Source organism: Haliotis asinina, chromosome 4, assembly GCF_037392515.1.
Source record: "Haliotis asinina isolate JCU_RB_2024 chromosome 4, JCU_Hal_asi_v2, whole genome shotgun sequence".
NCBI classification, from domain to species: domain Eukaryota; kingdom Metazoa; phylum Mollusca; class Gastropoda; order Lepetellida; family Haliotidae; genus Haliotis; species Haliotis asinina.
This window is the reverse complement of record NC_090283.1, coordinates 37,526,522-37,544,063: the sequence shown is the minus strand read 5'-3', so window position 1 is coordinate 37,544,063 and position 17,542 is coordinate 37,526,522. Positions and strand designations below refer to the sequence as shown.

Below are 17,542 nucleotides of genomic sequence, written 5' to 3'. Positions count from 1 at the left end.
TGGTAAATATTACTGTAACCTATCTATGAAATGTTTTTACATATATTGTGAATGTAAGGAGGTATCCTGAGAAATAGTTGTTGTATAAATAAACAGACTAATTATTTTTCCTTATCCTAACTCATACTTATTTGGTTATCTCCTCCCTCTATGGGAAGATAGTGGATTGCCAATTATTTTTATAGTTTATCATTCATCACTATGGTAAATATTACTGTAACCTATCTATGAAATTTTTTTACATATATTGTGAATGTAAGGAGGTATCCTGAGAAATAGTTGTTGTATAAATAAACAGACTAATTATTTTTCCTTATCCTAACTCATACTTATTTGGTTATCTCCTCCCTCTATGGGAAGATAGTGGATTGCCAATTATTTTTATAGTTTATCATTCATCACTATGGTAAATATTACTGTAACCTATCTATGAAATTTTTTTACATATATTGTGAATGTAAGGAGGTATCCTGAGAAATAGTTGTTGTATAAATAAACAGACTAATTATTTTTCCTTATCCTAACTCATACTTATTTGGTTATCTCCTCCCTCTATGGGAAGATAGTGGATTGCCAATTATTTTTATAGTTTATCATTCATCACTATGATAAATATTACTGTAACCTATCTATGAAAATATTTTACATATATTGTGAATGTAAGGAGGTAACCTGAGAAATAGTTGTTGTATAAATAAACAGACTAATTATTTTTCCTTATCCTAACTCATACTTATTTGGTTATCTCCTCCCTCTATGGGAAGATAGTGGATTGCCAATTATTTTTATAGTTTATCATTCATCACTATGGTAAATATTACTGTAACCTATCTATGAAATTTTTTTACATATATTGTGAATGTAAGGAGGTATCCTGAGAAATAGTTGTTGTATAAATAAACAGACTAATTATTTTTCCTTATCCTAACTCATACTTATTTGGTTATCTCCTCCCTCTATGGGAAGATAGTGGATTGCCAATTATTTTTATAGTTTATCATTCATCACTATGGTAAATATTACTGTAACCTATCTATGAAATGTTTTTACATATATTGTGAATGTAAGGAGGTATCCTGAGAAATAGTTGTTGTATAAATAAACAGACTAATTATTTTTCCTTATCCTAACTCATACTTATTTGGTTATCTCCTCCCTCTATGGGCAGATAGTGGATTGCCAATTATTTTTATAGTTTATCATTCATCACTATGGTAAATATTACTGTAACCTATCTATGAAATTTTTTTACATATATTGTGAATGTAAGGAGGTATCCTGAGAAATAGTTGTTGTATAAATAAACAGACTAATTATTTTTCCTTATCCTAACTCATACTTATTTGGTTATCTCCTCCCTCTATGGGAAGATAGTGGATTGCCAATTATTTTTATAGTTTATCATTCATCACTATGGTAAATATTACTGTAACCTATCTATGAAATGTTTTTACATATATTGTGAATGTAAGGAGGTATCCTGAGAAATAGTTGTTGTATAAATAAACAAACTAATTATTTTTCCTTATCCTAACTCATACTTATTTGGTTATCTCCTCCCTCTATGGGAAGATAGTGGATTGCCAATTATTTTTATAGTTTATCATTCATCGCTATGGTAAATATTACTGTAACCTATCTATGAAATTTTTTTACATATATTGTGAATGTAAGGAGGTATCCTGAGAAATAGTTGTTGTATAAATAAACAGACTAATTATTTTTCCTTAACCTAACTCATACTTATTTGGTTATCTCCTCCCTCTATGGGAAGATAGTGGAACACTTGAAATCCCATGAAGTTCCCTCCTTTTGAAGTGGACGTACAATCACACTCACCCACAGGAAGTCTCCCCGTTTCCCACCGTTGAAATAGTTAAACACAGGGCCCAGAGTGGTCTGAATTATTTAAACCACAGCCAACTTTAGATTGTATTTACTTCACTGATTATTCAGTGAATTTAAGTTAAAAGAGCAATCTAAATTTTGTGTGTAAATATGTTTTGCTGTCATGGTTGTGAATAGGTTTCCTTGACCTGCACATGCATTTCGAACAACTTCAAATTTTTAATGCTGAATTATTCTTGTTTGGGGATGCTATTTGTTGTGTTTGGACCATTGTGATTATTTATATCTGAATACGTCATTACACTCGCATGCATATCGCCACTTTGGTCAGAGCGCATGTACACTATACAGTATGGACGCACATGTAGTTGACAGTGACATCGCTTCCATTTTCACAAATAGGACTCGATATGGATATTATGATGAATTCAAGCAGTCATGAAGATGTAGCAAGTACCTGTGAGTACAGTTAGAATGGTTAAGCCAAAGAGTATGCAGGGTGTCCTGGGAAAATTACTGAAAACTGTTATAACCGTTACGTCAACTCCATTGTCAGGTCTGGCAGTCGGTAGTGTTCACCTCAGTGTTAAGATCACCCTCAAAATCAAACCCTGCAGAGATGAAAATTATTCCCAATAAATCTTTACTGCAACTTACTTGTTTGTTTTTTTTGTTTGTCAGTTAAACCCCGCTCACAAACAAAGGAAACATGGTTTAATGTCTGTTAATAACTGATGTTCATTTTTCCATTGAATTGCCAAATGTACCTTGGGACACATCCATGACATTGGAAACAAAAGTCCAAGAAGAGGTCATCATTGTCTTATACACGTCGGAGACTAGACGCAGTAAGATATGTCAGCAGTCTACAGCTACTAGATCTACAGCGGCAACAATGGGATCAGCGCATCACTCTCCAGTTGGCCCTCTACCTTGCAGACATCTGGTACCAGAGATGGTAGCTACAACAACTCTTCTCAAATGCTAAGAAGACCTGATGAAACTTTATCTATACTCAGACACATCATCTACACCACAGCAGTTTCAGCATACTACACAGAAATTTGTTGACTTGATGAGTACACTCACACACATGCAGCATTCCATTAGGAAGGATTCGCCACATGCTTCCCCCGGATGCTACAGATCAAGATATTGATCATCATCACCATCCGACTCAGAGCTACATCCTCATCAAGGAGCATGCACGTTTCCATGTGCAAACACATTCATGGAAAGAGATACCCATGCCGCATGGAGCATTTGGATGCTCTCTCTAAGGACCTGGGAGAGACTGGAGCATTCACACATGGATTCAGAGAGACATGGCTTTTGAGATAGAAAGATACTTCACAGGCCTGTATTAAATGAATACATGTACGTCATCTTTTAGGACTCAGATGTCACGTCTTGGTTCACCGACAGATTGGATTTAGAATCTCCATCTAAGGAACTGAGCCAAGCTCTCACCTACATATTGGTTGATAAAGACTTTGACGCACTCATCTTCTCACCCTTTTTCTGCAGCAACCACAACAAATCTTTACTTCACTCTTAAGGGGTTGAAGATCCCTCTCTAGCATCGTAGACGTCAGATACCAGAATCTACAGAAGCGCTGCTTTGTTGCCATTGCAGGAAGTCACAAATGAAGCCACAACAACAATGCAGACGGCAACAGCAAAGCAGATGTCAGGTACCAGAGTCAGCATCAGTGTAGCTTTGTCGCAGTTGACAGAGGTCACCATCTTTGATTGCATTATGTGTCTGGTGTGTTCAACAGCCCAGTGGATGACTCTTCAACTAGGCAGACATCAGGTACAAGGAAGTGTCTCCAAGAAGTATAAAGGCAAAGAGGTTGCCAGGGAAGTTGTGCATGACTTGAGTGAAGTGATGACTGAAGAAAGAAGCACACGACAGAATCTAATGATGTGAGATAACGTATGTGACAACTCCAAAGATGATCTGCAAGAATATTTTATAATGCTTCATTGTGACTGATTACTACAGTCAACCAGTACCAACGTTAAGGAAGCAGGGAAATCTCTTCAAAACATCTGTTTAAGATGACGACCACGTAATCTTCAGTAAAGACTATACTTACCTCATTTCTAAGCAGAGGAAGGTTTCAGGCACTTCTACTCAGTCATCTATTACACATGCTCACTCATGTAACTCCAGGACAAGCCAAACAGTGAAGTTACAAACAAGCCTGTGTGCTGATGTAGAAATTATTGACAGCACAAGATTTCGCAATAATCATACGGCTGCAACACAGGTGATGTCACCTATTTGGAATCATATTGGTCCATGAGAGACAATGCTTTGCACAGAATTTTTGTCATAGTTCATGTGACAGGAAGTCGTCTGCATATGTAAACAACCCTTCCAACGTGGAGAGACTTCATGTACGGTCCAGTCTACTGTGCCAGTTAATTGTCTTTAATCGTCTTAGAGGTGTTCAACTGACACCAGATTAAATGTTTACCTGGAGGTTTGTAGCAACACATGACAGTTCTACCATACCAGCCAGCTATTAATAGACTTTGTATGGAACCTCTTTTCAAATTAGAGTGATGGTGATTGAAGAAGAAATATGAAGGATCTTCACTGCATATTGTCAAGATACTCGTAACAACATCTTCATTACACATGAACACGTGCACATGTTCAGTATTACCTCACCTATACTACTGTCTACATGAACACACAGCTGGTCTCAGGAGCAACGAGCGTGGCGTATGCAGAACAGTATTGTATTACCGGAAGATTATCGATGAAGTCAGAGTTGGATCCAAAGCAAGTTCTGCATTCCTGGGAATATGGTTGTTCACAACACAGAATCACTGTATCAAGATTCAAGCCAGGATATCTACAGCAATACTCTCTCCGTTATCACTGCGAACTTGGCAGTCTTCTCACCTCAGCTCAGGATATGCCTTGGACAGGAAGACTACAGTACATTACATTACAATGGTTCATGATTACTCACCTGGACAGCTCAGATCTGATAGCCCAGACCAGTTCAAGCCATATCTGTTATGGTGGACTAACAGATAGACTGTTTGTAAAGTAATGTATTTGACAGAGCCGGACTGCAACAGTCATCTTTACACAGATGTATTGCTATAGGTATACGGAGCCCACCTTGACAACAGAGGTGCATCAGGAAGATGGACTAGACAGGAACGACTTCTTTACATCAAACAGTTCGAGATGACAAGTGTAATTAACACTGTACTACACTGATCGAATGTATTGAGGAACTAACTGCTGATGGTCATGACAGATGCCCTATCACATTCTCTACAACCATCGCTGACACAATGGATGTTGCACCCAGAAGTACTTTGGCTCATCAGTCAAACATTACGATCTCCACTCATAGACCTGTTTGACAAGGTTCAGATGTGACAGATGCCAACCTTTGTATTCCAGTACCAGTTTGCAGACGCTGTCAGCATGTAATGGGAAGGACTGAATGCTTATACGTTTGTGCCTCCTGTTCTACTGCCACAAGTAATCAGAAAAATCATGCAGACGATGATGCAACTGACTGTGGTGGCAACCTTGTGACCAGTGAGAGAATGGTTTCCATCACTTATAGAAGAACCAGAAAGTCTTATCACTAAGACAACCAGAATGGCAGAATCTACTTGTCCATCCGCACACCAGACAAGCTCACAGGAATCATCACTGTTCCAACTTCATGTATGGACCGTATCAAAGCTTGCTTAAAGAAGAGAGGATATTCCACCAGAGCGCCAAAGGCTGTAATGTTGGCTCCATGCAGATCTGCTCGTACTTCAGATGTAGACAAACAAGGGAGATTTCAGACTTATGCAAGGCGGAAAGGCTTTACAACATCAAAGGCCTCACACCCTCAAGTGGCAGAACATTCATGTCATCTACGACAGACTAGATGACTGAAAAGTTCAACACTATCAACTTACTTGGCCGCTCTGAGCACAGTTATCACCATGAAAACAGGCATTAAGCTGATGTAAGTGCCAGTCCTACTAGCTCTACTCTGCTCTTTCAAGTTTTAAGTCCAACAACTGAAATTTAAGGCACCAGCTTGGGAACTGAATGTTACTTTGCAGCATCTCACCAGTGATACCTACAAGCCTCTAGAGTAGCCACTCATTGTAACACAACAAACTAGTCTGCAAAGGCGCTAAGTTAAATCTCACTCATTTATCCCATGTAGAGACCAATGCTCTGAGGAATGAATGGTTGAGAGTCCATCTTGAGTGATTATGACCCTGTTCTTGTAACAGAAGATACTCATACATGAAAGAGGGTAACAACTTGTCTTGTTCGAAGGATCTTGATGTAAAGTTGCGCTAGATTTATTATCTCTAAACAGGATGTCGGCAGTCCCTTTACGAAGAGAGAATCTGACATGGTGGCCCCCCAAGTTAACAGATGGATACTGGAATTTTTTTTATGCTTATGGTCTGTTCACAGACGTGGTGAAATAAAAACTGGGTAACCGTTTAATTATTGATGCTGAGATTCATTCCAGTGATATGCCAGCTGTATCTCCAAGGTTATGTCCAGGGTCGGGCGAGTCGTCTCCCAAGACTTAGAAGAGACCGTCTGTAGAGGCATTGTTTGGGGAAGAGATTGTCCCTCTACAAGAACATCACAACTTTGACGAGCCTCTGTTGATGATACAGAGTGAGCAAGACATCAATCAACGTAATCAACGGGCGTCGACGACTAGATCGACACCGACTGCATCATGAAAGCCTCAGAACCTTTATCATCTACAGCTGACTTCGCAGATGTCGACTGCAACCTCAGGCATCGTAGACAACTCTTCAACACAGTCATCACTGCACTCAACGCTGGCATTCAACGCAGGCATTCAACGCAGGCGCCTTCATGCAACAATTCATAACACAGATGATGAATCTTATGGAGCGACGGTTGGAGGAAGAAAGACGACTGTACTCATCAGTGTTGACTGCGAATCAGCGAGAGCACTCGTCTAGACTTGCACTCACGTATGAAGATGAAGAAAAGGTGTATGCACGCACACACTCCAGGAGATCCAGGTCCCGGTCATCTGGTCACAGTACAGAGAAGGACACACCCACGCCGAGCGAGTGCACTCACATGAGTAGTTATATGCAGTCATCCTCCCCTTCAGACTGAGACTGACAGAGTCGGGATAGTCAGCGATCAGTGAATGCGTCTTACTCTAGGAGGAGGAACAAAGTTGGACATCACTGAGAGTTGTCACCAGAAGAAGCCCTCTTCTAGGACACAGAAGTCACATCATGGATCAGCTTAAACCTTATCTCACCATCTAAGGATTCCAATGAACTCAACATGTATAAGATTAAGAATGATGACATCGATACATTCCCGCCGATTGCTCCTATATCTACGATCCCTGAGACTTTGTCTTCAGCATTTAGATCAACAGAATGGATGCTGCATCGGGAAGCGTTTCAACTAATCAGTCACGCCCTTGGATCACCGCAAATACAGTCGACCCCACATATCCAGAAAACCCGCCTTCCGGACGATTTGTATGTGAAACGAAACTTACGTTCACTAATTGCACTCGCTTAACCAGACCCCACGCTTCCGGACCTGGACGGCAGATTTTCAAACCATTTCCATAGATTTTCATCGAAAAATGATCCAGTTATCCAGAGAGAAACATCTGTGCATAAGTGCACGACTGTGATTTCATTCGTAATCTATCGGAAGGCATTTGATGTGAATGGATTAATTAGCCATCAAAACACTAGTGACACGTGTCTCAGGTTGTTCATTAGGATTTTGCGGGTGTGAGAACATCTCTAGCGAAAACACATGTTAAGTAGGATTATGGTAAACTAAACTGTTATTGTACAGTATATAACACTTTTGAATCAACCCCTACTATTTGTCACGATACAAGTTAAAAATAGCCTGCTACATGATCTAAGTCATGTGATCCCATCTGGAAGTTTCCCTTCTGCCGACAACATAAGTTCGACGAAATGTCATATGTTTTCGGTGAATTAAAAACAAAAATATGCAAAGGGGCGAAACAGACTTTTTGTCATCAATTACATTTTTCATCTAACTTACCATCTGAAGCTTCACATGCTACATGATTATGTCCGAGACAACCGGACAATTTGTAACCTGCGTTCCAGCTTCCATGTATTATCAGTAAACCTTAGCCTTACGGAAAGCCACTCGCATACTTTATGATGACAAGTGAAAACGTTTTGAGGCATATGCCAGGAAAAAGGGATTTTCGGCGACTCATCCTTAAAGAGCAGAGCAGATTATTTATGCTATTTATGTCATTCCAAAGGTCTGAAAGGCTCTATGTTATCTACATACTTAGCAGCTCTCAGCTCAGTCGTCCCCGTGGGAACGGGGACCAAGCTGACTGAAGTACCACAGCTTCTTGCCTTACTATGCTCATTCAAGTTGGAAGATCAACAACACAGATTTAGAGCTCCAGCGTGAGACCTAAATGTTGTACTCCAGCATCTTACAAGTGATGCGTATGAACCACTTGATTGGATTTCAGTTGAAATGCTGACTCAAAAGACGCTATTGTTACTTGACCTGGCTTCAGCGGCAAGAATATCAGAAGTTCATGCTCTAGGCTTTAATCGAAGTATGATACAAGTCACCAAGAAACAGCTCATTTGGGTCTAAGATGGGATTTCATCGCAAAGAATCAATCGGATAGACTGTTCTGTATACCGGCCTTGTCTTATATCTTGGGACCTCATGATACACAAATTTTATTATTATTTCCAGTCAGAGCATTGGAGATATACATGGCGCGTACGAAGTCTAGAAGACAACGGTTCAAGTGCATATTTATCCCTATATCTACTGAGACACCTACAGAAGAATCCTGCAACACTATCTCAGTGTGGATCAGAGCTGTTATACTCAGAGCATATAAAACAGCACGGTTAGACACTCCGCGAGCCTCTAACCCACATGTAGTCAGAGCCCTAGCTTCTACACTAGCGCTACACTGGCATTCATCAGTTTGGACTTGTCGTTGCTCAGCAACTAACAGTTCCCCGAAGGTGCTGACTTGACTCACCCAATTTATCACATGACTTGTGGAAGCCAGACGCTCTGTGGAGTATATTGGTGGAAGGTCCATCCGCACATCTTGAACAGACTGGCATGAGTGATTAGGATCCTGTACTTGTTATGAAGATATTTGTACACAAAGAAGGGTCACAACTAGTCTCGATTGCTATATCTTGACATTTAGTTGCATCAGAAACTCGCAGGACGCTAGTTACTTTATATGTCATCACGTGCCAGTCCTTCTATGGAAGACAAGTTCAACTGGATGTGATCCCCCTAAAAATCTACCATGAATATGAGAAGAATAGGACCGAATTATCGCCATTACAAGTTCCCATTGGGGGGAAATTATTGGACGTAATTTGAAACAGCCAGCAGAATCCAGGGTGGCCTGACCCACTGCCATTTCCTTCGGATTCTGTAAGCGATTAAGCATGTGTCAGAATAAGGAAAAGTATGTAATTTTCTGAATAAAATTGATATTTTATACTTATCCTGACTCGGGATGTCAAGTCCTCCCAACCAGCTGACCATGTGTGTGGGAGGGGAGGTAATGCATGGGTAAATGTGAATTTCATGTCCGCTCCTTTTAGAAGGGAACTTCAAAGGATTTCAGGTGTTCCACTACCTTTGCCAGGAAGAGCAATTAAGCATGAGTCAGGCTAAGTATAAAATATCAATTTTATTCAGAAAATTAAATTACATTACATTTTTCTAAATAAAATTGACATTTTATGCTTATTCTGTCACATGAAGTCAAGCCCTCCTGACCTTCCTGCATTGTGGCACATTGGATCTCCCGCAGGTGCCTGTGTTGGACATATCCAGAAAGAGTGACAAGCATGGCTGGTCATGTGACTGATTAGGGTGCCGACAGGCTACTCGTGGGTGAATGTGATGCTACGTCCTTTTCATAAGAGAGAACTTCAAGGGATTTCAAGTGTTCCACTATCATTTGCATAAAAGGTAGAGTAAGCATAATAAGCATGAGTCAGAATAAGTATAAAATGGCAATTTTATTCAGAAAATTACATTTTGCTGCTAGCCCCAGGGCACAGATTTACAGTCAGTGTAAATATATAAATGCTTTGAATTGCTACTGTATGGAAATTTATCGGATATGTTATTTGATAAATGATTATTTATTTACTGGTCCTCAAGATTGTTCATTCAACTAATTGTTTGACAAAGCATTGAATATGACTGCAAAATATTTCCTATGGTGAGTACACTTCAAGATTGAGATACATAATTTATATGATTTGGTGATCTATGGGCTAATTTTCAGTTTTGAGATGATGTGTGTATGTTTGTCTTGAACTTCGAGGTATGGATAAAAAAATATATTATGAATAAATATATATATGAGAAGAGGATGGGGCCGGAGATTAGGTTCAAGAGATATGTAGAAGATTTGAGATGCAGTTTGTGATGCAGGAAGTTTAGTGGGGTATGTGGGGTAAAGAAAACGTGGTTGTCGATTATCCTATTTTGAGAACAGATTTTACAGTGTTAAATAGCTGGGGATTTAACCATCAGAGTATGCTCAGTTTTGGCAACAGCTAACCGCTACATGGAGTGTATTTCCTGTCCTAGATCTATGCATGGGGCCAGAACAACTGTGGACAGGTGGGAACAGGGACCACAACAAACCAGCCCACCCCCCGCAAGATCACTGCTGTCATAGGTACTCACACCATAACGGAATGTTTTGAATATCACACCTTCACTATTGTATGTCATGTGTCACACCTCCCACACACCTTCATTACTGCATGTCATGTGTCATATATACTCCCACATACCTTCAGTACTATATGTCATGTGTCACACCTACTTCCAGACACCTTCACTACTGTATGTCATGCGTCACACCTACTCCCACACACCTTCACTACTGTATGTCATGTGTCACACCTACCACACACCTTCACTACTGTATGTCATGTGTCACACCTACCACCACACACCTTCACTACTGTATGTTATGTGTCAAACCTACTACCACACACCTTCACTACTGTATGTTATGTGTCACACCTACTACCACACACCTTCACTACTGTATGTTATGTGTCACACCTACTACCACACACCTTCACTACTGTATGTCATGAGTCACACACCCCACACCTTCACTACTGCATGTCATGTGTCACACCTACTACCACACACCTTCACTACTGTATGTCATGCATCACACCTACTCCCACACACCTTCACTACTGTATGTCATGTGTCACACCTACCACCACACACCTTCACTACTGTATGTCATGTGTCACACCTACCACCACACACCTTCACTACTGTATGTTATGTGTCACACCTACTACCACATACCTTCACTACTGTATGTCATGTGTCACACCTACTACCACACACCTTCACTACTGTATGTCATGTGTCACACCTACTACCACACACCTTCACTACTGTATGTCACACAGTTGTGAACAAATGTGAACAATACATGTTGCACTTTGTTCTTTGTTATAACTTTGTTATTCACTAGTGATAATTTAGTCTGTATAATTTGGTATGTACGTTTATAAGTTTTTGCCATTCTCAAACATATGTGTTGATATAAAATGAGATTTGGATTCTCTCTGCTATTTGCAGGTTGCCGGACCGTTGTAGCCATCTCATGTGGCCAGACATCGTCTATGGCCTTAATGGACAATGGTGAGGTAAACATCACTTTGTGACTTGACAGAATAAATCGTATGGTTCAGTAAGTATTTTGTGAGGAGACATATGCCTTTCATTCAGCGACAGTACTTTTCTTGACAGTGACTCAGTCATTGTTCTGTCAACACTCTGGTAAGTGAGTGAGTGTAGTTTTGTGCCACCTTCAGTAATATTCCTTCAATATGGCAGCGATGTGTAAATAATCGAGTCAGGCCCAACAATCCAGTGATCAACAACATGCGCATCAGTCTATGCAATTGTGATGCAGTGGCATGTCAAACAAGTCAGTGAGCATGATCCCATTAGTTGCCTTTTACGGCAAGCATGGATTACTGAAGATCAATTTTGAACTGGATATTCAATGTATCAACAGATTTACTAGGTGGGTTTAGTTGTGCTGAAAATTTTCGGTTTCTTTTCAGTGAATCAAATCATTTCACTTGATTAGTTTGTTATTCACAATAACAGAACATTCATGAATTGTTCATATCATAAGTAGAGTGTTTTTTCCTACATTTGGGTGTTATTTATCAAAGTGAAATAGGCAAAATGGAATACACTCAAGCCCAGCATGATAAAAGTCAACTGTCACCCTTACCTTAGCCAGTGTATGAGAAGAGATGCTCTTTAACCTTTTCAGCAGTTTCAGCCTTTCTTAGGGCATTTGGATCCAGTTGTCCTGGCCATTCTACTGTCCCACCTCTAGTCAATCTCCTTTTGGTGGACAGTAGAATCAAACATCTGTTGAGGTGTGTCATTTTGCTTGAATCCCACACTATTTGTGGACAGATTTCAAGAATGGGGCTCTCATCTACAAGACCAGGCTGACTCTGTGTAATGAAAATTAAACTAAACTACATATGGTTTGCTGTGGAACTTAAACTAAACTACATAAATTTTTAGTTACCTTTCAATGAACTAAGTGTGAAATCCTTTTTGATCAACTAAGCACTAAACATGAAATTCTTTCTTAAACGTAACACAAAATGTAAAATATACTGATAAATAATGGTTGGCATCATCACACTTTCTTAGTGATTGGTAACTAGCCATTTCCACAGACATCACTGTTGTATGGAGCCTGTGGAATCAGGGAACCACTTACCTCATGCCACTCATGAGCGTTCTATCCTCAGTTTAAAAGAAGCATCATGGCATTCTCCATCCTGCGAGACTGCTGGACTTGATCCACCCAGAACTAGTAATCCCTGTGAGATTAGAGCAGTGGTGTCCACACTTCACAAACAGGGTGCATATTTATGACACTGTGAAGAGTTGTCACTGGAAACCCAGCACAGCCTTTGCCAGTCACAGCCTACGAAACAGAGCTTTGGAAGACACTGAATAGGTACATAGTTTTGGTCACCTGGTAGTCGCACAACAGGTCACCAATCCCAGACACCATCCCATTTGCCTTATGATACAGGTAGTAAATGCTACCTGTAATGCTAGATAGTATACAGATTTATCATATAATGGAGAGTGTTATCTATACAATAAACACACATCTGATAAACTTGGTATCCAAATCTGATTTATATGCAAATTAGGTAAAAAAACGAGAACTACTTCCACAAAACTCCATACAAGGTCATGTCAAATCCCTCAACATAAACGTTGAATGATGACGTCGTCGGGAGTTTTCGAGGGGTTGTCCATTGCGTGGGCGAGTTTGTAGACAAACATGGCTGCCCCCAAGTTCAATATTGGTGATTCTGTCAGAGCTGATGATAGAGGTGCCGGAGTTATTACTGCAGTGATTAATTTTGGAAAAGATGAACCTGAATACTTTGTTCAAATAGAAGGTACAGAATATGAGGCTCAGATGAAATCTTAATCTCGGCATGTTCTGAACATGGCCGTTTGTTTTCAAACATTGACTTCCTCACGTTATAAGAACTTGTTGTCAGACACACTACTGTTTGTCTGTGAACCAAGAACCTCTTTCTTACTTATTACCCTCATTCCCTTGAATGTTATCTTGTTTTGTTGTTCTTTCAAGGCGAAAAAGTCATTCTAGGTTCATATTCAGGTTTGGACTATATGTTTGACTGGTCACAACCATATGCTGCCATTGCGAAAGGTCACTGACCTTGATCTCACTTCAGTGCTGTGTATTCATATGCCGCCATTGCGAAAGGTCACTGACCTTGACTTCACTTCAGTGCTATGTATTCATACGAAACTATATTTTCTTCAAGCGTATTTTGCTCTACTTTTAAACTAATTTTAAGCATCATATTATATGATAAAGAGATTATTGACCTCGCCAAAGGCTCGCATAATACAAATTTTATCCCTAATAATATGATATTAATGATACAGAAACACATGAGGTCAATAATCTCTCTATGTAAAAAAATGTTTCATTTTTACTAAGTTATGTAATGTTTACCCTTTTTCTGTTCTTTCAGTTGTATGGCTGGGGTTACAATGGAAATGGTCAGCTGGGACTGGGCAACAATGTGAATCAACCCAATCCATGCAAGGTGGCAGGTGCCCTCTCTGGTCTCATCATCAGTCAGGTGACTTGCATTTGCTTACGCAGACACTGAATACAGACACGCACTGAGTGTTTTAAAAGATTTTGTATGATTCAAACATACCGTAAATCATTGATGTGTAACTAAATGAGCACAAGTGATAACCTACACACTAAAATGTGTCATGAAATTATAGTAAACTGCCCAATCTTGGAAATATGAAAACACAAGTTAGCGAATCATTTCTATATGACTGTATGTAACTGTATGAGAAAATAGTGTGGAGTTCTTTCCTGACTATTAAAATGTGTTTTATCCAGACACCCAGATCGAAAAAATAACCAGATGAGTGTTTCTTTGACTCTAATAATGCATTCATTACCACTGTGGGGTGGGTATAACAATATAACACACAAGGGTGTACCCAGTTCATTTTTAATTCAGTAGCTTCTGTGTGATGAAGCACTTTGAGCAGCCTCCCAGGTTAGCTTCTCTCTGCTCTCACACCCACACTATCTTTGTCTTACTCCCTGACGCTCGCTCCCTCTCTCTTATCAGTAGTCTTACAATCTGGACCAATGCTGGGGCAACTGTTGTCCTGTGTGTCTTCAGTTAACGCCAGATGTTAAGTATTTTTGGCTTTATCTCCAGACTATCCATGTGTCCTATAGGAATCTCCCGATTATCTTAAGTCCTTAGTCAAAGGTAAACCTTAAACACCCTGTCACATTCAGGACACATTTTGCTTTTTGGCTGAGAATTGTTTTGCTTTGCATTGTTAGATATTTTCACATGGTTGCCAAGAACAAGGTAGATTTTTTCCAAAGAGTTGTGTTAGTTGTGTTAAGAACCTATCTCCATGGGTGCAGAAAGCCAGACAGGCATGCATCACTTCATTGATGTGAGCAAGGGACACTCACATATTCATGAATATCATCCTTCATTAACATACATAATTCTTACAAGTATATCCCTACAAGACTTTTTGATTCACATCTTTGACAGGAAAGAACATGCTGTGGCCATGGACTGCCAGGAGTGTAGATACCTTAGATTTATCCGTTAGATAAATTGACATGAACAGCCTCTCCTGGGAACAAATTGAAGGGTAACATGTGTCTTCAAACCTTGCAGGTGGTGTTGGGGTATGCCCACACTATCTCTCTCTCAGAAGAAGGAGAACATATATCTTCAAACCTTGAAGGTGGTGTTGGGGTATGCCCACACTATCTCTCTCTCAGATGTAGGGGTAACTTGTATTCTTAAATCTTGCAGGTGGTGTTAGGGTATGCCCACACTTTGGCTCTCTCAGATGAAGGGGAAACATATATCTTCAAACCTTGCAGGTGGTGTTGGGGTATGCCCACACTATGGCTCTCTCAGATGAAGGGGAAACTTGTATCTTCAGACCTTACAGGTGGTGTTGGGGTATGCCCACACTATCTCCCTCTCAGATGAAGGGGAAACATATATCTTCAAACCTTGCAGGTGGTGTCGGGGTATACCCACACTATCTCTCTCTCAGATGAAGGGCAAACATGTGTCTTCAAACCTTGCAGGTGGTGTTGGGGTATGCCCACACTATGGCTCTCAGATGAAGGGGAAACCCGTATCTTCAGACCTTACAGGTGGTGTTGGCGTATGCCCACACTATCTCTCTCTCAGATGAAGGGGAAACATATATCTTCAAACCTTGAAGGTGGTGTTGGGGTATGCCCACACTATGGCTCTCTCAGATGTAGGGGTAACTTGTATTCTCAAATCTTGCAGGTGGTGTTCGGGTATGCCCACACTATCTCTCTCTCAGATGAAGGGGAAACATATATCTTCAAACCTTGCAGGTGGTGTCGGGGTATGCCCACACTTTGGCTGTCTCAGATGAAGGGGAAACGTGTCTTCAAACCTTGCAGGTGGTGTTGGGGTATGCCCACACTATGGCTGTCTCAGATGAAGGGGAAACTTATATCTTCAGACCTTACAGGTGGTGTCGGGGTATGTCCACACTATCTCTCTCTCAGATGTAGGGGTAACTTGTATTCTTAAATCTTGCAGGTTGTGTTCGGGTATGCCCACACTTTGACTCTCTCAGATGAAGGGGAAACATATATCTTCAAACCTTGCAGGTGGTGTTGGGGTATGCCCACACTATCTCCCTCCCAGATGAAGGGGAAACATATATCTTCAAACCTTGCAGGTGGTGTTGGGGTATGCCCACACTATCTCTCTCTCAGATGAAGGGGAAACATGTATCTTCAAACCTTGCAGGTGGTGTCGGGGTATGCCCACACTATGGCTCTCTCAGATGAAAGGGTAACTTGTATCTTCAAACCTTGCAGGTGGTGTCGGGGTATGCCCACACTATGGCTCTCTCAGATGAAGGGGTACTGTACTCATGGGGAGCTAACTCGTATGGTCAGCTTGGCACCAGCAGCAAGGCCAATCAGGTGTACCCTACCAAGGTGGAGAAAATTGAAAGGTCAGTCAGTCCATCAGAAATGTGGAAGGACTTTACTTGATGTGAAATATACAAAGCCTTACATGACCTTGATCATACATCAGGAATTTATTGTCATGAAACAGCAATATCACAATGTAGTATTTCTGAAACGTGTAGATTGCATAATCATGATGTTAATGTCTAATGTTTTATTTGATTAATACATTTCATCCTTGCTGTCAAAACAAAACACTGGATAATTTCTGAAGTCCATTCATGTATCCCATGCTATTGGTACTTTACAAAATAACATAAGAACTACAGCAAGTAGACTCTGTGACCTTATAGTAGTGTGTCCTCAGGTTTGTGGAGATCGCAGCCAGCCACTACACACACATCTCAGCTGCCATGAGCCAGACAGGGAAGGTGTACATGTGGGGTCAGTGTCGGGGCCAGTCAGTCACGTCACCCATGCTGACTCGCTTCAACTGCGTGGATGATGTGTTTGCCACATTTTCAGCTCCCCCAATCAGTTGGAGGACATACAGTGTTGGTGAGTGTATTCAAATCTACAGAGTGCTCTTTCACTGTGATAGTGCTGGAGTATTGCTAAAAGTGGCTTAAAAACCATACTCAATCACCCAGTTCAGTGTCAGTGAGAAAACTATAAGCATCATGAAAATACCAAGGCTATGGCAAGGCTATAGTTTCAGGACTTCACTACACGGGTCCTGATGGACACCACTTCAATTTTCGTTTGCATTTCAAGATGTAATGAGTGAGCTACACCATTCATGCTGTCAGTCATATCATAGCCGTGGATACCATGCTCATAAAGGTAAACTTAGAGATTCAGATAAAATCATGCTGTTCAGAATGTCTTATAGCTAAAAATCACCTATGCATATATTACAGAACTTAGTGGACATGTTGAAGGTAGGTTATGACCTGTGTCAAAAAGGCTTCATGCATATGACTTCATTTTAGAAACATCATGTCCGAACAGAAAGT

At 40.4% G+C, this 17,542-nt stretch overlaps 1 protein-coding gene across 3 annotated transcripts in view; it reads left to right on the top strand.

Moving 5' to 3' along the window:
- The window catches only part of LOC137281531 (RCC1 and BTB domain-containing protein 1-like), a 102,532-nt gene that overhangs the window by 26,669 nt on the left and 58,321 nt on the right, over window positions 1–17,542 (top strand). For all 3 annotated transcript variants that reach the window (XM_067812814.1, XM_067812815.1, XM_067812816.1), the window contains exons 5-9: window positions 10,517–10,607; window positions 11,543–11,610; window positions 14,026–14,136; window positions 16,431–16,570; window positions 16,894–17,084. In XM_067812814.1, coding sequence (XP_067668915.1) covers window positions 10,517–10,607; window positions 11,543–11,610; window positions 14,026–14,136; window positions 16,431–16,570; window positions 16,894–17,084 — 601 coding nt within the window. The remainder of the gene's footprint in view (window positions 1–10,516; window positions 10,608–11,542; window positions 11,611–14,025; window positions 14,137–16,430; window positions 16,571–16,893; window positions 17,085–17,542) is intronic.